The 24150-nt window shown below is 42.8% G+C and overlaps 1 protein-coding gene across 2 annotated transcripts in view; it reads left to right on the top strand.

Moving 5' to 3' along the window:
- SFI1 (SFI1 centrin binding protein) overlaps positions 1-24150 on the top strand; it is a 146190-nt gene that overhangs the window by 108751 nt on the left and 13289 nt on the right. The window contains exons 27-30 of one of the 2 annotated variants that reach the window (XM_053702014.1): positions 19493-19582; positions 20358-20613; positions 21152-21284; positions 21393-21498. In XM_053702014.1, the coding sequence (XP_053557989.1) occupies positions 19493-19582; positions 20358-20613; positions 21152-21284; positions 21393-21498 (585 nt within the window). Of the gene's footprint in view, positions 1-19489; positions 19583-20357; positions 20614-21151; positions 21285-21392; positions 21499-24150 lie in introns of both variants that reach the window. The other variant, XM_053702013.1, reaches the window with a different exon arrangement.

The following is a 24150-nucleotide window of genomic DNA, read 5'->3' as shown; positions in this document are numbered from 1 at the left end:
GCTTGGTTGGGTCTCAGCAAATTTGGTGTGCAATACTTTTAATGCTTTAAGACACTGTGGTGAAATTTTGGTGAATTTTGAACAATTCCTTCATACTTTTTCACATATTCAGTAATAAAGTGTGTTCAGTTTAAAATTTAAAGTGACAGTAACGGTTTTATTTTAAAACGTTTTTTGTGCTTTGTTATCAAGTTTATGCCTGCTAACATGTCTGAACCATCAGATAGACGATGTTCTGTATGTTTGGAAGCCAAGGTTCCTCCCCATTTAAATATATGTGATGAATGTGACTTAGTGTCCAGACAAAGTAGGGACAATGATGCCACTGATAATGATATTGCCCAAAATGATTCCTCAAGCGAGGGGAGTAAGCATGGTACTGCATCATCCTCTTCTGTGTCTACACCAGTCTTGCCCACACAAGAGGCCCCTAGTACATCTAGTGCGCCAATCCTTCTTACTATGCAACAATTAACGGCTGTAATGGATAATTCTATTAAAAACATTTTGTCCAAAATGCCTACTTATCAGAGAAAGCGCGATTGCTCTGTTTTAGATACTGAAGAGCATGAGGACGCTGATGATAATGGTTCTGACGTACCCTCACGCCAATCTGAAGGGGCCAGCAGGGAGGTTTTGTCTGAGGGAGAAATTTCAGATTCAGGAAAAATTTCTCAACAAGCTGAACCTGATGTTATTATTTTTAAATTTAAATTGGAACATCTCTGCGCTCTGCTTAAGGAGGTGTTATCTACTCTGGATGATTGTGACAATTTGGTCATTCCAGAGAAATTATGTAAGATGGACAAGTTCCTAGAGGTCCCGGTGCCCCCCGATGCTTTTCCTATACCCAAGCGGGTGGCGGACATTGTAAATAAGGAATGGGAAAGGCCCGGCATACCTTTTGTTCCTCCCCCTATATTTTAAAAGTTATTTCCTATGGTCGACCCCAGAAAGGACTTATGGCAGACAGTCCCCAAGGTCGAGGGGGCGGTTTCTACTCTAAACAAACGCACTACTATCCCTATAGAAGATAGTTGTGCTTTCAAAGATCCTATGGATAAAAAATTAGAGGGTTTGCTTAAAAAGATGTTTGTTCAGCAAGGTTACCTTCTACAACCAATTTCATGCATTGTTCCTGTCACTACAGCAGCGTGTTTCTGGTTCGATGAACTAGAAAAGTCGCTCAATAAAGACTCTTCATATGAGGAGGTTATGGACAGAGTTCAAGCACTTAAATTGGCTAACTCTTTTATCTTAGACGCCCCTTTGCAATTAGCTAGATTAGCGGCGAAAAATTCAGGTTTTGCAATTGTGGCGCGCAGAGCGCTTTGGCTAAAGTCTTGGTCAGCGGATGTGTCCTCCAAGAACAAGTTGCTTAACATCCCTTTCAAAGGTAAAACGCTATTTGGCCCTGACTTGAAAGAGATTATTTCAGACATCACTGGGGGAAAGGGCCACGCCCTTCCTCAGGATAGGTCTTTTAAGGCTAAAAATAAGCCAAATTTTCGTCCCTTTCGCAGAAACGGACCAGCCTCAAATTCTACACCCTCTAAGCAAGAGGGTAATAGTTCTCAAACCAAACCAGCCTGGAGACCGATGCAAGGCTGGAACAAGGGTAAGCAGGCCAAGAAACCTGCCACTGCTACTAAAACAGCATGAAGTGTTGGCCCCCGATCCGGGACCGGATCTGGTGGGGGGCAGACTCTCTCTCTTTGTTCAGGCTTGGGCAAGAGATGTTCAGGATCCTTGGGCGCTAGAAATAGTTTCTCAAGGTTATCTCCTGGAATTCAAGGAACTACCCCCAAGGGGGAGGTTCCACAGGTCTCAATTGTCTTCAAACCAAATAAAAAGACAGGCATTCTTACATTGTGTAGAAGACCTGTTAAGAATGGGAGTGATTCATCCTGTTCCATTAGGAGAACAAGGGATGGGGTTTTACTCCAATCTGTTCATAGTTCCCAAAAAAGAAGGAACATTCAGACCAATTTTAGATCTCAAGATTCTAAACAAATTTCTCAGGGTTCCATCGTTCAAGATGGAAACCATTCGAACAATTCTTCCTACCATCCAGGAAGGTCAATTCATGACCACGGTGGATTTAAAGGATGCGTATCTACATATTCCTATCCACAAGGAACATCATCGGTTCCTAAGGTTCGCATTTCTGGACAAGCATTACCAGTTTGTGGCACTTCCATTCGGATTAGCCACTGCTCCAAGGATTTTCACAAAGGTACTAGGGTCCCTTCTAGCGGTGCTAAGACCAAGGGGCATTGCAGTAGTACCTTACTTGGACGACATACTGATTCAAGCGTCGTCTCTGTCAAAAGCAAAGGCTCATACGGACATTGTCCTAGCCTTTCTCAGATCTCACGGGTGGAAAGTGAACATAGAAAAAAGTTCTCTGTCCCCGTCAACAAGAGTTCCCTTCTTGTGAACAATAATAGACTCCTTAGAAATGAAGATTTTTCTGACAGAGGCCAGAAAATCAAAACTTCTAAGCTCTTGTCAAGTACTTCATTCTGTTCTTCTTCCTTCCATAGCGCAGTGCATGGAAGTAATAGGTTTGATGGTTGCGGCAATGGACATAGTTCCTTTTGCACGAATTCATCTAAGACCATTACAACTGTGCATGCTCAGACAGTGGAATGGGGATTATACAGACTTGTCTCCGACGATCCAAGTAGATCAAAGAACCAGAGATTCACTCCGTTGGTGGCTGAACCTGGACAACCTGTCACAGGGAATGAGCTTCCGCAGACCAGAGTGTGTCATTGTCACGACCGACGCCAGTCTGGTGGACTGGGGCGCGGTCTGGGAACCCCTGAAAGCTCAGGGGCTATGGTCCCGGGAAGAATCTCTTCTCCCGATAAACATTCTGGAACTGCGAGCGATATTCAATGCTCTCAAAGCTTGGCCTCAACTAGCAAAGGCCAAATTCATAAGGTTTCAATCAGACAACATGACGACTGTTGCATATATCAACCATCAAGGGGGAACAAGGAGTTCCCTGGCGATGGAGGAAGTAACCAAAATAATTCAATGGGCGGAGAATCACTCCTGCCACTTGTCTGCAATCCACATCCCAGGAGTGGAAAATTGGGAAGCGGATTTTCTAAGTCGTCAGACATTTCATCCGGGGGAGTGGGAACTCCATCCGGAAATCTTTGCCCAAATAACTCTATTATGGGGCATTCCAGACATGGATCTGATGGCCTCTCGTCAGAACTTCAAGGTTCCTTGTTACGGGTCCAGATCCAGGGATCCCAAGGCGACTCTAGTAGATGCACTAGTAGCACCTTGGACCTTCAACCTAGCTTATGTATTCCCACCGTTTCCTCTCATTCCCAGGCTGGTAGCCAGGATCAATCAGGAGAGGGCTTCGGTGATCTTGATAGCTCCTGCGTGGCCACGCAGGACTTGGTATGCAGACCTGGTGAATATGTCATCGGCTCCACCATGGAAGCTACCTTTGAGACAGGACCTTCTTGTTCAAGGTCCATTCGAACATCCGAATCTGATTTCCCTCCAACTGACTGCTTGGAGATTGAACGCTTGATTTTATCAAAGCGTGGGTTTTCAGATTCTGTAATAGATACTCTGATTCAGGCTAGAAAGCCTGTAACTAGAAAAATTTACCATAAGATATGGAAAAAATATATCTGTTGGTGTGAATCTAAAGGATTCCCCTGGAACAAGATAAAAATTCCTAAGATTCTATCCTTTCTACAAGAAGGTTTGGAGAAAGGATTATCTGCAAGTTCTCTGAAGGGACAGATCTCTGCGTTATCTGTTTTACTTCACAAAAGGCTGGCAGCTGTGCCAGACGTTCAAGCGTTTGTTCAGGCTCTGGTTAGAATCAAGCCTGTTTACAGACCTTTGACTCCTCCCTGGAGTCTTAATCTAGTTCTTTCAGTTCTTCAAGGGGTTCCGTTTGAACCCTTACATTCCGTAGATATTAAGTTATTATCTTGGAAAGTTTTGTTTTTGGTTGCAATTTCTTCTGCTAGAAGAGTTTCTGAGTTATCTGCTCTGCAGTGTTCTCCGCCCTATCTGGTGTTCCATGCAGATAAGGTGGTTTTGCGTACTAAGCCTGGTTTTCTTCCGAAAGTTGTTTCCAACAAGAATATTAACCAGGAGATAGTTGTACCTTCTTTGTGTCCGAATCCAGTTTCAAAGAAGGAACGTTTGTTACACAATTTGGACGTGGTCCGTGCTCTAAAATTCTATTTAGAGGCCACTAAAGATTTCAGACAAACATCTTCCTTGTTTGTTGTTTATTCTGGTAAAAGGAGAGGTCAAAAGGCAACTTCTACCTCTCTTTCTTTTTGGCTTAAAAGCATTATCCGATTGGCTTATGAGACTGCCGGACGGCAGCCTCCTGAAAGAATCACAGCTCACTCCACTAGGGCTGTGGCTTCCACATGGGCCTTCAAGAACGAGGCTTCTGTTGATCAGATGTGTAAGGCAGCGACTTGGTCTTCACTGCACACTTTTACCAAATTTTACAAATTTGATACTTTTGCTTCTTCTGAGGCTATTTTTGGGAGAAAGGTTTTGCAAGCCGTGGTGCCTTCCATCTAGGTGACCTGATTTGCTCCCTTCCATCATCCGTGTCCTAAAGCTTTGGTATTGGTTCCCACAAGTAAGGATGACGCCGTGGACCGGACACACCTATGTTGGAGAAAACAGAATTTATGCTTACCTGATAAATTACTTTCTCCAACGGTGTGTCCGGTCCACGGCCCGCCCTGGTTTTTTTAATCAGGTCTGATGATTTATTTTCTCTAACTACAGTCACCACGGTATCATATGATTTCTCCTATGCATATTCCTCCTTTACGTCGGTCGAATGACTGGGGTAGGCGGAGCCTAGGAGGGATCATGTGACCAGCTTTGCTGGGCTCTTTGCCATTTCCTGTTGGGGAAGAGAATATCCCACAAGTAAGGATGACGCCGTGGACCGGACACACCGTTGGAGAAAGTAATTTATCAGGTAAGCATAAATTCTGTTTTTTCTTCTGGCACCTTTTATACCCTGATATTTCTCCTACTGTTCCTTGTTCCCTCAGCAGAATGACTGGGGGATAGGGGAAGTGGGAGAGGTATTTAAAGGGCCAGTAAACCCACAAAATATTGTTCTATAATTCTGCACATAGTGCAGAATTATATAACATCAGCTTAGCGCAAACTTTGTACCTTTAAAAGATTTCGGTGAAAAAATGCTACGAAATTTACTTTCACAGTACGCCGCTCCAGGCTCTACTGAGCGGGTGTGTTTGTTTTCCCTAAGCCATCGGGCATGCTGTCTATTCACAGCCGGCCCGATCGCTCCATTAAACTCAATGTAACTCGCTCCTGCTACCAGACCAGAGTGGGAGCAAGTTACATTGAGTTTAATGGCGCGATCAGGCTGGCTGTGAATAGACAGCGTGCCCGATGCGCTTAGGGGAAACAAACAGACCCGCTCAGTAGAGCCAGGAGCGGCGTACTGTAAAAGTAAATTTCGTAGCATTTTTTCACTGATATCTTTTAAGGTACAAAGTTTGCGCTAAGCTGCTGATATATAATTCTGCACTATGTGCAGTATTATGTAACATTATTTTGTGGGTTTACTGGCCCTTTAAGCCTTTATCTGGGGTGTCTTTGCCTCCTCCTGGTGGCCAGGTTCAGTAAGGAATGAAGCAGTGTACTCTCCTTATACAGAAGAACATTAAATTATCTGGTAAGCATAATTTTTTTTTTTTTTATATATATATATATTTTCCCCAGGGTAGTGTAGCTGCCCCCCTCCCGGATCCCACATAGGATCCCCCTCACTGCCGGCTTTTTTCTTCTTCTTCATCTCCTGTATTGTGTAGTAGCGGTCCCACCTGCTCCCGCCCTCTTTGCGCCCCCTCCAGCGATGGGCCACTCACCCTCCCACCCACCAACGATCGGCATCACCGCTGGCCCTCTTTGCACTGGTAACTCTGCAACTCTATTTCTGCAGAAATAGCGCAATCTTGTTTTCTCCAACATTGGTGTGTCCTGTCCACGGCGTCATCCATAACTTGTGGGAATATTCTCTTCCCCAACAGGAAATGGCAAAGAGCACAGCAAAAGCTGTCCATATAGTCCCTCCCAGGCTCCGCCCCCCCAGTCATTCTCTTTGCCGCTCTGAACAAGTAGCATCTCCACGGAGATGGTGAAGAGTATGTGGTGTTTAGTTGTAGTTTTTTATTCTTCTATCAAGAGTTTGTTATTTTAAAATAGTGCTGGTATGTACTATTTACTCTGAAACAGAAAGAGATGAAGAGTTCTGTTTAAAAGAGGAGTATGATTTTAGCAGCAGTAACTAAAATCAATTGCTGTTCCCACACAGGACTGTTGAGCTGAGAGAACTTCAGTTGGGGGGAACAGTTTGCAGACTTTTCTGCTTAAGGTATGACTAGCCATTTTTCTAACAAGACTATGTAATGCTGGAAGGCTGTCATTTTTCCCTCATGGGGATCGGTAAGCCATTTTCTTAAGACTCAAACAGAATAAAGGGCTTATTATGGGCTATAAACTGGTGGACACTTTTAGGGGCAAGATCGATTGCTTTATTTAAATATTATATGCATTTTGAAGTGAATTTCACACTTTTTTAATATTGGGGAACGTTTTTAGCACCAGGCACTTGTTAAGACACCTTCCCAGTCAGGAAGGGCCTTTCTCTGTAGTAGGCAGAGCCTCATTTTCGCGCCATTATTGCGCAGTTACTTTTGAGTACAGTACATGCAGCTGCATGTGTGAAGGTCTGGTATCCACTGAAAACGTTCCTAGAAGGCTTCAATTGGTATTGTATACCCCCTTGGGATTGGTAAAGTCGCAACAAAGGCTGTGGCTGGGACTGTAGGGGGGTTAAAATTGCAAACGGCTCCGGATTCCACATTTTAAGGGTTAACAACTTGAAAATTGGGGTGCAATCCTTTGAGGGCATTAAGACACTGTGGTGAAAATTGGATAATTCCTTCATAGTTTTTCACATATTCAGTAATAAAGTGTGCCCTGTTTAACATTTAAAGAGACAGTAACGGTTTTGTGTTAAAACGGTTTTTGTGCTTTATTAACCAGTTTAAGCCTGTTTAACATGTCTGTACCTTCAGATAGATCATGTTCTGTATGTATGGAAGCCAATGTGGTTCCCCCTTCAAATATGTGTGATTATTGTGCCATAGCGTCCAAACAAAGTAAGGACAGTACTGTCACAAATAGTAAGGTTGCCCAGGATGATTCCTCAGATGAAGGAAGTAGACATAGTTCTACATCATCTCCTTCTGTGTCTATACCAGTTATGCCCGCGCAGGCGACCCCTAGTACTTCTAGCGCGTCAATGCTTGTTACTATGCAACAATTGACGGCAGTAATGGATAACTCCATAGCTAATATTTTATCCAAAATGCCAGCATTTCAGAGAAAGCGCGATTGCTCTGTTTTAAATACTGTAGAGCAGGAGGACGCTGATGATAATTTTTCTGTCATACCCTCACACCAATCTGAAGTGGCAGTGAGGGAGGGTTTGTCAGATGGGGAAATTTCTGATACAGGAAGAATTTCTCAGCAGGCAGAACCTGATGTTGTGACATTTAAATTTAAATTAGAGCATCTCCGCGCATTACTTAAGGAGGTGCTATCTACTCTGGATGATTGTGACAATCTGGTCATCCCAGAAAAATTGTGCAAGATAGACAAGTTCCTAGAGGTCCCGGTGCACCCTGATGCTTTTCCGATACCTAAACGGGTGGCGGACATAGTGAATAAGGAGTGGGAGAAACCAGGCATACCTTTTGTCCCTCCTCCTATATTTAAGAAATTGTTCCCTATGGTCGACCCCAGGAAGGACTTATGGCAAACAGTTCCTAAGGTCGAGGGGGTGGTTTCTACACTAGCCAAGCGCACGACCATTCCTATTGAGGACAATTGTACTTTCAAGGATCCTATGGATAAAAAATTGGAGGGTTTGCTTAAAAAGATTTTTGTACAGCAAGGTTACCTCCTTCAACCTATTTCGTGCATTATTCCTGTCACTACAGCGGCGTGGTTCTGGTTCAAGGAACTGGAAAAGTCGCTCAGTAGGGAGACTCCGTATGAGGAAGTCATGGACAGAATTCACGCACTTAAGTTAGCTAATTCCTTTATTTTAGACGCCGCTTTGCAATTAGCAAGGTTAGCGGCGAAAAATTCAGGGTTTGCAATTGTGGCGCGCAGAGCGCTCTGGCTAAAGTCTTGGTCGGCGGATGTATCTTCCAAGACAAAATTGCTTAATATCCCTTTCAAAGGTAAGACCCTTTTTGGACCAGAATTGAAAGAGATTATTTCAGACATCACTGTGGGAAAGGGCCATGCCCTCCCACAAGATAGGCCTTTTAAGGCTAAGAATAAGTCCAATTTTCGTTCCTTTCGCAATTTCAGGAACGGACAGGCTTCCAACTCGGCAGCCTCTAGACAAGAGGGTAACGCTTCCCAGACTAAACCAGCTTGGAAACCAATACAAGGCTGGAACAAGGGTAAACAGGCCAAGAAGCCTGCTGCTGCTACCAAAACAGCATGAAGGGGTAGCCCCCGATCCGGGACTGGATCTAGTAGGGGGCAGACTCTCTCTCTTTGCTCAGGCTTGGACAAGAGATGTTCAGGATCCCTGGGCACTAGAAATAGTCTCATAGGGTTACCTTCTAGAATTCAAGGAACTACCCCCAAAGGGAAGGTTCCACATGTCTCGCTTATCTTCAAACCAAATAAAGAGACAGGCATTCTTACATTGTGTAGAAGACCTGTTAAAGATGGGAGTGATACACCCAGTTCCAACTATGAAACAAGGTCAGGGGTTTTACTCAAATCTGTTTGTAGTTCCCAAGAAAGAGGGAACTTTCAGACTAATTCTGGATTTAAAAATTCTAAACAAATTTCTCAGAGTTCCATCATTCAAAATGGAAACCATTCGAACAATTTTACCTACAATCTACATATTCCTATCCACAAAGATCATCATCAGTTCCTAAGGTTCGCCTTTCTGGACAAACATTACCAGTTCGTGGCTCTTCCATTCGGGCTAGCCACTGCTCCAAGGATTTTCACAAAGGTGCTCGGGTCCCTTCTGGTGGTCCTAAGACCAAGGGGTATTGCAGTGGCACCTTATCTGGACGACAAAGCAAAGGCTCATACAGACATTGTTCTAGCCTTTCTCAGATCTCACGGGTGGAAGGTGAACGTAGAAAAGAGTTTCCTGTCTCCGTCGACAAGAGTTCCCTTTTTGGGAACAATAATAGATTCTTTAGAAATGAAGATCTTCCTGACAGAAGTCAGAAAGTCAAAGCTTCTAAACGCTTGTCAAGTTCTTCACTCTATTCTGCAGCCTTCCATAGCTCAGTGCATGGAAGTAGTAGGGCTGATGGTTGCAGCAATGGACATAGTTCCTTTTGCTCGAATTCATCTAAGACCATTACAACTGTGCATGCTCAAGCAGTGGAATGGGGACTGTACAGACTTGTCTCCAACGATTCAAGTAGACCAGATGACCAGAGACTCACTCAGTTGGTGGTTGACCCAGGATCACCTGTCCCAAGGAATGAGTTTCCGCAGACCAGAGTGGGTCATTGTCACGACCGACGCCAGTCTATTAGGCTGGGGCGCGGTCTGGGATTCCCTGAAAGCTCAGGGTCTATGGTCTCGGGAAGAGTCTCTTCTCCCGATAAACATCCTGGAACTGAGAGCGATATTCAATGATCTCCGGGCTTGGCCTCAGCTAGCGAAGGTCGGATTCATAAAATTCCAGTCAGACAACATGACGACTGTAGCTTACATCAACCATCAGGGGGGAACAAGGAGTTCCTTGGCGATGAGAGAGGTGTCCAAAATCATCAAATGGGCGGAGGATCACTCCTGCCACCTATCTGCAATTCACATCCCAGGAGTAGACAACTGGGAGGCGGATTATCTGAGTCGTCAGACTTTCCATCCGGGGGAGTGGGAGCTTCACCTGGAGGTGTTTGCCCAGTTGACTCAATTATGGGGCATTCCAGACATGGATCTGATGGCGTCTCGTCAGAACTTCAAGGTTCCTTGCTACGGGTCCAGATCCAGGGATCCCAAGGCGACTCTAGTGGATGCATTAGTGGCGCCTTGGTCGTTCAACCTAGCTTATGCGTTTCCACCGTTCCCTCTCCTTCCCAGGCTTGTAGCCAGGATCAAACAGGAGAAGGCCTCGGTGATTCTGATAGCTCCTGCGTGGCCACGCAGGACTTGGTATGCAGACCTGGTGAATATGTCATCGGCTCCACCATGGAAGCTACCTTTGAGACAGGATCTTCTAGTACAAGGTCCATTCGAACATCCAAATCTGGTTTCTCTGCAGCTGACTGCTTGGAAATTGAACGCTTGATTTTATCCAAGCATGGGTTTTCAAATTCAGTGATAGATACTCTGGTCCAAGCCAGAAAACCTGTGACTAGAAAGATTTACCATAAAATATGGAAAAAATATATCTGTTGGTGTGAATCCAAGGGATTCTCCTGGAGTAAGATTAAAATTCCTAGGATCCTCTCCTTTCTCCAAGAGGGTTTGGATAAGGGATTGTCAGCGAGTTCTCTAAAAGGACAGATTTCTGCTTTATCTGTCTTGTTACACAAACGACTGGCAGCTGTGCCAGATGTACAAGCTTTTGTACAGGCTTTGGTTAGAATCAAGCCTGTTTACAGACCCTTGACTCCTCCCTGGAGTCTAAATTTAGTTCTTTCAGTTCTTCAAGGGGTTCCGTTTGAACCCTTACATTCCATAGATATCAAGTTACTATCTTGGAAAGTTTTGTTTTTGGTTGCTATTTCTTCTGCTAGAAGAGTTTCTGAATTGTCTGCTTTGCAGTGTGACCGTCCCTATCTGGTGTTCCATTCAGATAAGGTTGTTTTACGTACCAAACCTGGTTTTCTTCCAAAAGTTGTTTCCAACAAGAACATTAACCAGGAAATAGTTGTTCCTTCTTTGTGTCCGAATCCAGTTTCAAAGAAGGAACGTTTGTTACACAATTTAGATGTAGTCCGTGCTTTAAAGTTCTATTTAGAAGCAACAAAGGATTTCAGACAAACTTCTTCTTTGTTTGTTGTTTATTCTGGTAAGAGGAGAGGACAAAAAGCTACTGTTACCTCTCTTTCTTTCTGGCTGAAAAGCATCATCCGATTGGCTTATGCGACTGCCGGACGGCAGCCTCCTGAACGAATCACAGCTCACTCTACTAGGGCTGTGGCTTCCACATGGGCTTTCAAGAATGAGGCTTCTGTTGATCAGATATGTAAGGCAGCGACTTGGTCTTCTCTGCACACTTTTGCCAAATTTTACAAATTTGATACTTTTGCTTCTTCGGAGGCTATTTTTGGGAGAAAGGTTTTGCAAGCCATGGTGCCTTCTGTTTAGGTAACCTGATTTGCTCCCTCCCTTCATCCGTGTCCTAAAGCTTTGGTATTGGTTCCCACAAGTTATGGATGACGCCGTGGACCGGACACACCAATGTTGGAGAAAACAGAATTTATGCTTACCTGATAAATTACTTTCTCCAACGGTGTGTCCGGTCCACGGCCCGCCCTGGTTTTTAAATCAGGTTTGAAAAATGTCTTTCTCTATACACTACAGTCACCACGGCACCCTATAGTTTCTCCTTTTTTTCTCCTAACCGTCGGTCGAATGACTGGGGGGGCGGAGCCTGGGAGGGACTATATGGACAGCTTTTGCTGTGCTCTTTTCCATTTCCTGTTGGGGAAGAGAATATTCCCACAAGTTATGGATGACGCCGTGGACCGGACACACTGTTGGAGAAAGTAATTTATCAGGTAAGCATAAATTCTGTTATTTTTAGCGAGATTGCGGCATAACGACCACTGTCGTACAGGGTACGGTGCTGGTCGTTAAGGGGTTGAACAATAACAATTTTGGCGTTGACTGTCCCTATTTGTATAAAATAGAAAATAAGATTTATGCTTACCTGATAAATTTGTTAAATTTGTCTAAACTTTTTAGACACGATGAGTCCACGGATCATCTTAATTACTACTGGGATATTCACCTCCTGGTCAGCAGGAGGAGGCAAAGAGCACCACAGCAGAGCTGTTAAATAGCTCCTCCCTTCCCTCCCACTCCAGTCATTCGACCAAAGTTAGGAAGAGAAAGGAAAAGCAAAGGTGCAGAGGTGTCTGAAGTTTACAATAACCCACAACCTGTCTAAAAGACCAGGGCGGGCCGTGGACTCATCGTGTCTAAAAAGAAACAAATATATCAGGTAAGCATACATTTTCTTTTCTTTTTTAAGACACGATGAGTCCACGGATCATCTTAATTACCTCTGGGATTCAATACCCAAGCTAGAGTACACAAATCATACGGGAGGGACAAGACAGGGAACCTAAACGGAAGGCACCACTGCTTGAAGAACCTTTCTCCCAAAAGCGGCCTCAGCCGAGGCAAAAGTGTCAAATTTGTAGAACTTTGAATAAGTGTGAAGAGAGGACCAAGTCGCAGCCTTGCAATTCTGTTCCAAAGAAGCTTCATTTTTTAACGCCCATGAGGAAGCAACAGCCCTCGTGGAATGAGCCATAACTCTCTCGGGAGACTGCTGTCCAGCAGTCTCATATGCATAGCGTATGATACTCTTCAGCCAAAAAGAAAGAAAAGTAGCCGTAGCTTTCTGTCCCTTATGTTTTCCTGAGAAAATCACAAACAAAGAAGAAGACTGACGAAAGTCCTTAGTCACCTGTAAGTAAAACTTTAAAGCACGGACCACGTCCAAATTGTGCAGAAGTCTTTGCTTCTGAGAAGAAGGATTAGGACACAAGGAAGGAACCACAATCTCTTGATTAATGTTCCGATCAGAAACAACCTTAGGAAGAAATCCTAGTTTAGTACGTAAAACTACCTTATCTGAATGGAAAATAAGATAAGGAGATTCATACTGCAATGCCGAGAGCTCTGACACTCTCCGAGCAGAAGAAATAGCAACCAGAAATAAAACTTTCCAAGATAATAGCTTAATAGCTAAGGAATGCATAGGCTCAAACGGAGCCCCTTGAAGAACTTTGAGAACCAAATTAAGACTCCATGGAGGAGTAACTGGTTTAAACACAGGCCTGATCCTGATTAAGGCCTGACAAAAAGATTGTACATCTGGGACATCCGCCAGACGTTTGTGTAACAAAATAGATAAGCCCAAGATCTGACCCTTTAGGGAGCTCGTCGATAAACCCTTCTCCAAACCTTTCTGAAGAAAAGACAAAACTCTAGGAATCCTAACTCTACTCCATGAGTAGCCCTTGGATTCGCACCAATAGAGATATTTACGCCAAATCTTATGGTAAATCCTAGTTACAGGCTTACAAGCCTGAACCATGGTCTCTATGACCGAAATCAGAAAAACCCCGCTTGGATGAAATTAAGCGTTCAATCTCCAAGCAGTCAGCTTCAGAGAAACTAGATTTGGGTGAAGGAAGGGCCCCTGAATCAGAAGGTCCTTTTTCAATGGGAGTCTCTAAGGAGGCAGAGATGTCATCTCCACCAGATCCGCATACCAAATCCTGCGAGGCCAGGCCGGTGCTATGAGGATCACTGAAGACCTTTCCTGCTTGATTCAAGCAATTACCCAAGGAAGGAGAGCAAACGGAGGAAATAGGTATGCTAGACTGAAGGTCCAAGGGACCGCCAGAGCATCTATCAGTTCCGCCTGGGGGTCCCTGGACCTCGACCCGTATCTCGGTAACTTGGCATTGTGACGGGATGCCATGAGATCCAATTCCGGCTGACCCCACTTGAGAATCAGAGTGGAGAACACTTCCGGATGGAGTTCCCACTCCCCCGGATAAAAGGTCTGCCTGCTCAGAAAATCCGCCTCCCAGTTGTCCACCCCTGGGATATGGATCGCCGAAAGACAACAAGAGTGGGCCTCCACCCACTGGATTATTTTGGTTACCTCTGTCATCGCTAAGGAACTCCTCGTTCCTACCTGATGATTGATGTAAGCCACTGAAGTTATTTTGTCCGACTGGATCCGGATAAACTGGACCGTGGCTAACTGGGGCCAGGCCAAGAGAGCATTGAAGATCGCTCTCAGTTCTAGAATGTTTATAGGAAGAACATACTCTGACCGAGTCCAAACTCCCTGAGCTTTTAGGGAGCCCCAGACTGCCCCCCACCCTAAAAGGCTGGCGTCTGTTGTCACAATCACCCAAGCTGGTCTGCGAAAGCAGGTTCCCTGGGAGAGATGATCCAGAGACAACCACCATTGGAGAGAGTCCCTTGTCTCCTGCTCCAGAGTTATTCGAGGAGACAAGTCTGCATAATCTCCATTCCATTGCCTGAGCATGCTTAACTGCAGAGGTCTGAGATGGAAACGAGCAAACGGGATGATGTCCATTGCCGCCCCGATCAGCCCGATTAACTCCATACACTGAGCCACTGACGGCCGAGGAGTGGACTGAAGGACTAGACAAGTATCGATCATCTTTGATTTCCTGACCTGTCAGAAAAATCTTCATGGACAAGGAGTCTATTATGGTTCCTAAGAACGTGACTCTTGTGTCTGGAACTAGGTAACTCTTTCCCAAATTTACCTTCCACCTGTAAGCTCTCAGGAAAGATAACACTATGTTGGTGTGGGATCTTGCTTTCTGAAAAGATGGTGCCTGGACTAGAATGTCGTCCAGATAAGGCGCCACCCCAATTCCCCTTGACCGAAGGACTGCCAACAGAGACCCCAGATCCTTTGTGAAAATTCTGGGAGCCGCGTCCAGGCCGAAAGGAAGAGCCACAAATTGGAAGTGTTTGTCTAGGAAGGCAAACCTTAGGAACTTGCGATGGTCCCTGTGAATAGGGACATGAAGGTATGCGTCCTTTAAATCCACAGTTGTCATGAATTGACCCTCCTGGATTAAAGGAAGAATGGAACTAATAGTTTACATCTTGAAGGAAGGAATCCTGAGAAATTTGTTTAGACTCTAGGTCTAAAATTGGTCTGAAGGTTCCCTCTTTTTTGGGAACCACAAACAGATTGGAATAAAAACCCTGTCCCTGTTCCTGTACTGGAATGGGAACAATCACTCCCTAGGCGGAGAGGTCTTTTACACTGTAAGAACGCCTCTCCTTTTATCTGGTCTGCAGATAATCTTGAAAGCAGAAACCTGCTTCCTGGGAAGAAAACTTTTGAACTCCAATTTGTATCCCTGAGAGGCTATTTCTATCGTCCAGGGATCCTGACCGTCCCAAACCCAAGCTTGAACGAAGAAGGAAAGTCTGTCCCCTACTAGATCCGGTCCCAGATCGGGGGCATGCCCTTCATGCTGTTTTGGACTCAGTAGCCGGCTTCTTGGATTGTTTACCCTTGTTCCAAGACTGGTTGGGTCTCCAAGTAGGCTTAGATTGTTCCTGCTTAAAGGAGGAAGAGGAAGAATTTCCTTTGAAATTTCCAAAGGAACGAAAATTACTCTGTCGTTCCTTTTTGTTTATTTCTCTTATCCTGAGGGAGTAGATGACCCTTACCTCCTGTGATATCAGAAATAATTTCTGACAGGCCAGGTCCAAACAGGGTCTTCCCCTTGTAAGGAATCGCTAAAAGCTTAGACTTAGATGACATGTTTTTAACCATAAGGCTCTGCGGGCTAGGACAGAGAAACCCGAGCTCTTAGCTGCCAGTTTAATAATCTGAAGTGAAGCGTCCGTAAAAAAAGCATTAGCTAGCTTCAGAGCCTTTATCCTATCTTGGATATCTTCCAAGGAAGTCTCAGTCCTGAGAGACTCAGACAGAGCATCAAACCAATATGCTGCCGCACTAGTGACGGTAGCAATGCACGCAGCAGGCTGTAATAACAGACCCTGGTGAACATAAGCTTTTTAAGCAAACCCTTTAACTTCTTGTCCATAGGATCTTTGAAAGCACAACTATCCTCTATGGGAATAGTAGTTCTATGGGAATAGTAGTTCTCTTGGCTAAGGTGGAAACAGCCCCCTCCACCTTAGGAACTGTTTGCCAAGCCTCCTTGAAAGAGTCAGCTATGGGAAACATCTTCTTAAAAATAGGGGAGGGAGGGAGGGAGAAAAGGGAATGCCTGGTCTCTCCCACTCCTTAGTATTGCTCTCCGAAGCTCGCTTTGGAACCGGAAATACGTCTGAGTAAGAAGGAACTTCGAAATATCTGTCTAAATTTACTTGACTTCGCAGGGGCAACCACAACTGTGGAGTCACAGTCATCTAAAGTAACCAAAACCTCCCTGAGTAACAGACGGAGGTGTTCTAGTTTAAACCTAAAAGTTACAACCTCCGAGTCTGAAATTTCGCCTTCAGATGGAACCTCAATACCCTCCTCCTCAGGTCCTTGGGAGGGTACTTCCGAGATTGCCACCATTTCATCAGAAACCTCACTTTCTGCATGTTTGGCTTTCCTCTTACGCTTGCCTTGTAGCATTGGGAAAGCAGACAACAGAAATTGTAGAAGACAAGAGAAAGGCTATGTCTTTTAAAGTAACTCCAGAGGACGCTAGAGCAGAGGTGCAGGGCACTGCTTGTACGGACGGTACACTTTGGGACGTTTGGGGAGAAAGCTGCAGCATAACTTGACCCCCGTCAGAAGACCCTGGGGCAACATTAGCCTTAGAAAAATTTTACTCAGAAAAAATGATCCCTAAAACTTAGTCCTCTGAATACATGTGGGACAGAAAGGGATTGGTGGTTCCACATTAGCTTCCAAACACAAGGAGCAAGAAACATCCTGCAAGGCCCCTTGGTCCATATTTGTTCACAATTGATCTTTTTATGCATTAAAAATATTTCAAAAAAACGTTACTGTCTCTTTAAATTCAAAGAGACAACTATTTTACTTTACTGCTTTAATGATAATTTTTGCCACTAAATTATCCTGGAGTAAGAATAAAAACACCTCTGCACCTCATAAGCTGTGCTGAGGTGCTCCTACCTGACCAGCAAAAACGGGAGCTAGAGATTCCAAACAGCGCAATCACCACACGGTCCGGTACGCTGCAGTCTAAAAATGTCACAGAACAAGCTTCCTTAACAGGTGTTAGAAATGCATGCTCTAACACAAACCATGCGCTTCTACACCGCTCCTCAGGAAATTCCGACTGACTAACTTCCAGACTGACGCGCAATGGAAATGGCGCGAGTCGGAAGCTCCGCCCATCGTGGGCGTGTTATCACCACAATGAAAAACGTTAACGTCTTTGAATAAAAAGACCTATAAAACGTGAACAACCACCTGAGCAAATGGGCCCCCAGCCCCAGTACCTAACGCTGTCCATTATCCCTCCTAACTAGGAGAGTTTTTGTGTCCCAGATTAAGTGTCCTCCTTTTATTGCACTTAACTCTGTTTATAGGTAATGGTGAGCTAACTCTTTCCAGGGTCCCCCCAGAAATAAATAAAGTATCACTTACCATAACTTCTGCCTGACAGCTAGGCAACTCACAGGCTTAAGAGGTTCTCTCCCTCCCATTGACCTGTGGAAAAAAGGCATGCTGAGTAACTCTTTTCCTCAGACTAAGGCATACAGGGCAGAAAAAACATGGGAGGAGCAGTGAGAATTATGTCCCACAAGTTCCCATTGCTCTAAAGCCACCAAAGCCCTACTGAAGAGACTGCTATGGACTACGGCTACACCCTAGAACAAAGCAGCACAATCTTGTACTACTTTAAAAATAATAAACTCTTGATTGAAGAATCTAAGACTAACACCTCACTTTACCTCTTCCTATCACTAACGTAGGCAAAGAGAATGACTGGGGTGGGAGGGAAGGGAGGAGCTATTTAACAGCTCTGCTGTGGTGCTCTTTGCCTCCTCCTGCTGACCAGGAGGTGAATATCCCATTAGTAATTAAGATGATCCGTGGACTCATCGTGTCTTAAAAAAGAAATCTGTAAAACCTGCCTGGATACAACTATCAAACCTTTCTAGCATGCCCATATTTATATACATTTGACACTGTTACTATTAAAGGGCTATTAAGCTTCTCTTGTTGAGTAAAAATTGTGTTTTTTCCCAGAGAAACAAAAATGCAAAATCTGTAACTCAGGTTTTCAATATGCTGCAAACTGCCTAAGCCAGCTATCTAAAGGTCAGCATTTAGGTTTTTATAATTTATAACGACCCTTTGAACTATACTACAGTGTGGGGGCTACTGAAGTCTTTACCGCTCATTTCTATGAATCTTTTATTCTGTTAACTTGCAACTCAGACAGTAGTTTGCATTTTATTGTTAGAAGGAACTGGTGCAGTGTGGGATTACTCTGCATTTGAAAATAAGTAAGATGATAAAGGTAGTGGGTGTGACGCAAACCAAGTCATTGTTTTCAGAAGCCATAGCAAGAGATTCTGGGCCAGGTCCCAAGTAGAGCGATACAACAGAATTGTAATATATATATATTAGTAAACGTCATGCTTTCCTTAGTTATACCACAGTATATTTCTTTCTACAAGTTATTTAGTTGCTGTATCTTCTTTTTTATATTGGTTTATTATGCAGAACACACATTAATGCAAGTTCTCCATCTGTCTGTGAGACTGTTGTTTGGTCTAGGAGCCAGTCTGGAGTTCTAAATTCAATCCTAATTCAGTAATTCCTATAATTTAGTAAATGGTCAGGAAGAATAATTATTTTTCAAGAGAATGAGTATGAAGATTTTAGACTTACTGCTCCCATGTTATAGTCTAAGACAAATATAGTACCGCTATTTAAAAAACAGAAAACAGTGCAATTGTTGTGTTATATATAACCTAATATTGTTTCTATTTTAATACTTCTGCATTGTTTAATGAGCTATGGGTCATGTTATACATTGCAAAAGGCCTATACATGCAATAGATGGAGAGGACAAATAATTAAAGTGACATAAAATCCAACACAACAAGTTTCCAATTTACTTCTATTATCAAATTTTCTTGGTTGCCCTTTGTTGAAAAGCAGGAAGATAAGCTCAGGAGTGTGCACGTGTCTGCAGTACTATATGGCAACAGATTTGCAAGAGCACTAGATGGCAGCACTTTACGACAAACATTTGCATGCTACCTATCTAGATATCTGTTCCCTAAAGAATAACATGAGAGAATTTTATTTTTTCAAATTGTATGCTTTGTCTGAATCATGAAAGAAAAATGTTGGGCTTCATATATTGAATTTGCATAGTGTTAAATAGAGAATGCATACTAATGTATAGGGCTTTATAAAGAAATGATTGGCTAAATAAATGACAAAAAACAACATATTTTGGACAGGTTGCTTCCTGTGCTGCAGTGTTATGAAGGCAGAAAAAAACAGAACTTCAAATTGCAGTTTATTTTCCCGTTTTCGCCATAGTTACGGTTGCCTTTCGTACCTTAGTGACTTGCATCTCGGTACAATAGGAATATTAAACGAGTTCACAAACCATTTTATGACCTTTTATGCTAATCTTAAACTGCTGTTCTAACCATTTGCCATACTTTGCAGTAGCACGCTGCGCTCAGAACGACTCAAACCCCGTAGCCCAGAATTTCTTCAGCAGTCATTGGAGAGAGAAGGACTACTGAGTACTGTTCTCAGGTAGGAAGAACTTAAATAGATCATGTGGCTGCATCCTATTTTGGATTTTTGAATGAATAATTCCATATTTTATTTAATTCCTTGTAAACACTGGTAGGACAATAGTATAGAAGTTTCACGTTTTAAAATGATGGGGCATTTATGTTGCTAAGAGGTTAGCAACATACTTTTTCTTGTGTGGCAGACAAAGGGTTAAAACCTTGCCTGCAACAACATTTCATCATTAAAGGGATAGTAAAGCCCAAATTAAACTTTCATAATTCAGATAGGGCATGTCATTTTAAACAACTTTCTAATTTACTTTTATCATCAAATTTGCTTTGTTCTCTTGTTATTCTTAGTTGAAGGATAAATACTAGGTAGGCTAATTTCTAAGCCCTTGAAGGCTGCCTCTTAGTTGAATGCATTTGACAGTTTTTTTTCACAGCTAGAGGGCGTTAGTTCATGTGTTTTATATAGATAATATTGTGTTCATGCACGTGAAGATATTTAAGAGTCAGCACTAATTGCCTGAAATGCAAGTCTGTCAAAAGCTCTAAGATAAGGAGGCAGAAGCTTAGATACAAGGTAATTACAGAGATAAAAAGTATATTTCTATAACCGTGTTGGTTATGCAAAACTGGGGAATGGTAAATAAAGGGATTATCTATCTTTTTAAACAATAACATTTTGGGGGTTTACTATCCCTTTAAGTGTGGGTGTATATGCATATTACATGTAGTTTTGTATCAGAATATTTAAAGGAACAGATCCTAGTATGTTTTCTTAAACACAGCTGCTGCATCAGAACAGACTATGCTGAGACTCATCAGATTTCAGAAATAGCCGAACCTAGAAACCTTCATCATCAAGAGACTGTGCAGCTGTTACTGCCTGATGACTCTAGATCTCAAGCTGCTACTGTACCAGCAAACATCATCTGGACCTCAGTGTCTGCTGCTCCTCTTCCCACCGCCTGCCAACTAGTACCTAACCCAGCTCTTATGCCTCCTTCATCATTTATGCCTCTTATTCAAAAAGAAGCTAGCACAGTAAGTAATGTATGAGCTGGAACTACTATTTGCTTGTTTCACTCTGGATTTTATTTAAATCCCTGCACAAATGATAGAACAAAGTAAAACTCATACATCTCCCAACTTCATGTGGCATCTGGTTCAGCTCCAGCTCAATGTATAGTTATGCTGATTTGTTTCTCCCTTATTGCTGGACTGACTTATCAAGCTCTTTAACATGAACTTAAGCGGTGTCATGGTTTTATGGAAACATATTTTGTCTAGATGGGGCACCAGTTGTTAATCACATGGTAGTAAAATCTTCACTGGCTTATAAAGCTATTTATTACTGTCTGCTTATCAGTTTACAACTGATACGATCTTGGGAAATGCGAATATTTGGAATTGGCTGCATTCTGCAACATTCGGCTCATTTTAGCGCTAGCTGTATTAGTAAAAGTGCATACAATTTTCTGGATTTGCACACATATTTGTGTATTGCACTTTTATAAATCAGGGGCTGAAATAAGCTGAATGCTACAGAAAGCCAAACTTTTTTGTGTGTTCTTTTCTTTAGAAAAAGCAGTCTCCCTGTGCGGAAGTTCCTCAAAAAATAAAGCCTTCCTCACCAGATTATGCCAACCTACTGCATTCACCAAGTGACTTTTTGCATGAGGCAGGACCAAGAGGAGATGCTGATAGCATTGTAGGTAAGATATAACCTGTATGACATCCTCAATCCATTACAAGTATAAGTACTCTTCTCCATAGAGCATAAAATTCTCTCTAAGTAATACCATTTGTCTGTTTTATTGCAGTTCACAGCTTACATCCTAACGATCGAGAATCTTCTGACATCCAAAATGAACTTCTGCAGATTCAACACATAATGCAGGAACATCTGGAGCAGAAGCAAGAACTGAAGTAAGTGTACAACAGGCGGGGAAGCAGCATTCTCAAAATACAGGGGACAAATAGTAATCAAAGGCAAATTTGTCTTATTAAATCTTAACCACTTCGCTACTGGGAATTTAAACCGAAATAGAGCCTTGTTTTTTTTTTTTTTGTAGACAACTCAAGACATTGATCTAGGCCCATTTTGGTATATTTCATGCCACCGTTTCACTGCCAAATGCGAGCATATAAAAAAAATACTTTTTCTCACACTTTGGGTTTCTCATTAAAATTATTTACATACTGCTTGTGCACTCATGGCACAGATGATTGTAAAAGCGTCTCTGGCGTCCCTTTTGTTCAGAAATAGCAGACATGAATAGCTTTGTAATTAGATTTTGGTAGTTAGAAGGCTGCTCATTGTTAAAGGGACAGTTCACTCAAAAAATGTCTCCCCTTTAATTTGTTCCCAATGATCCACTTTACCTGCTGGAGTGTATTAAATTGTTTACAAGTAGCTCCTTTACCCTTATATTGGCATTTTAAATGGTTGATTTAGCATGTGGTATCCCCACCTATTCTGAAAGTTTGTGGCCAGCTATAGATAAGCTTTGTAAACACAGCCAGCAGAAGAAATTACACTCCCAGTTGGATATAGCAGAGATAAGGTAATAAAATGTTGATTTTCCATTGTTCTCTCAAGGTACTGGTGATTGTTTTAAGAACAGATATAAGATAAAGAAGCAGGTATATGTGCACAATGTGATACAGTAATGAGATCTGATTATACCTACAAGCTCAACCCATTGTATTAGGTTGTGGCTTCAAAACACAAAATCAGAGCTTTAATATACAGAAATAAACCTTAAAAAGCTAATTTTCATACATTTTTTACTCTGCAGTTGGTAAAAAAAACAATTGTAAACACATTAAGGGAAAAACTATTTTACAGTATACTGTCCCTTTAAAGGAGCAGTCAACACAGATTTGCATAATCAACAAATGCAAGATAACAAGACAATGCAATAGCACTTAGTCTGAACTTCTGAGTAGTAGATCTTTTTTCTGAGAATTTTAAAAGTTTTGTATTTTTCCACTCCCCCTGTACCATGTGACAGCAATCAGCCAATCACAAGTGCATACACGTACCATGTGACAGCCATCAGCCATTCACAAATGCATACACACTTATTCCTGCACATGCTCAGTGGGAGCTGGTGACTCAAAAAGTTTAAATATAAAAAGAATGTGCACATTTTATTAATGGAAGTTAATTGGAAAGTTGTTTAAAATGACATGCTCTATCTGAATAATGAAAGTTTAATTTTGATTGAGTGTCCCTTTAACTGCGCTCGACACTTTTAATTAGAGTAATAATATTTCTTTCCTATGGCATGGAGAGTCCACAACGTCATTCCAATTACTAGTGGAATATTCAACTCCTGGCCAGCAGGAGGAGGCAAAGAGCACCCCAGCAGAGCTGTTAAGTGTCACTTCCCTTACCCATAACCCCCAGTCATTCTTTGCCTCTGTGACAGGAGGACGGCAAAAATGAGTGTCTGAGAAGATTAATCCTTTTAATGGGTACTTTTCCCTGCAAGCAAGGATTGGGGTCTGGCTAAGTCCATGTCAATCTCTTTAGTAAGAGTAATGGTGGCCTTTAGCAGTTGGAAAGCAGCGAGGTAGTTCTTGCTTTATTTCAAACACAGTTGTCTACAGGTCCCTGATCAGGGATAGGCAAGGTGTTCGTACACGGACACTGGTGTCCGTGACTAACCTTTGCAGTGTCCGCCACAACCTTAGTATATCTTTTCTTTCTGATGAAATAATATGAATAAAAAAATGTAGTGTGAATAAAGTTAGTGGCTTGTCAAGAGACTGCTAGCAATATTGGGTGATAAGTTATGGAATAAATAATGCCTGAGTGAAATACTGGATGTGCATCTGTTTAATAACACCCAGCTCTATGACACTGGCACATGCATATAGCCAGATCAGGGCTGGTTATAGGGTCAGTGGTATCTGCATCAGTATAATAACACCCAGCACTATATAATGACACAGTAGTGACACTGTTTAATGGGTATAGCCAGATGAGGGCTGGTTATAGGATCAGTGGTATCTGCATCAGTATAATAACACCCAGCACTATATAATGACAGAGTAGTGACACTGTTTCATGGGTATAGCCAGAGGAGGGCTGGTTATAGGATCAGTGGTATCTGCATCAGTATAATAACACCCAGCGCTATATAATGACACAGTAGTGACACTGTTTCATGGGTATAGCCAGAGGAGGGCTGGTTATAGGGTCAGTGGTATCTGCATCAGTATAACACCAAACACTATATAATGACACAGTAGTGACACTGGCACATGTGTATAGCCAGAGGAGGGCTGGTTATAGGATCAGTGGTATCTGCATCAGTATAATAACATCAAACACTATATAATGACACAGTAGTGACACTGGCACATGGGTATAGCCAGAGGAGGGCTGGTTATAGGGTCAGTGGTATCTGCATCAGTATAATAACATCAAACACTATATAATGACACAGTAGTGACACTGGCACATGGGTATAGCCAGAGGAGGACTGGTTATAGGGTCAGTGGTATCTGCATCAGTATAATAACACCAAGCACAATACAAAGACACAGTAGTGACACTGACTCACAGGT

This window comes from Bombina bombina, chromosome 2 (assembly GCF_027579735.1).
Source record: "Bombina bombina isolate aBomBom1 chromosome 2, aBomBom1.pri, whole genome shotgun sequence".
Classification (NCBI taxonomy): Eukaryota; Metazoa; Chordata; class Amphibia; order Anura; family Bombinatoridae; genus Bombina; species Bombina bombina.
Note: the sequence above shows the minus strand (reverse complement) of the source record. Positions and strands in the feature narration are given on the sequence as shown.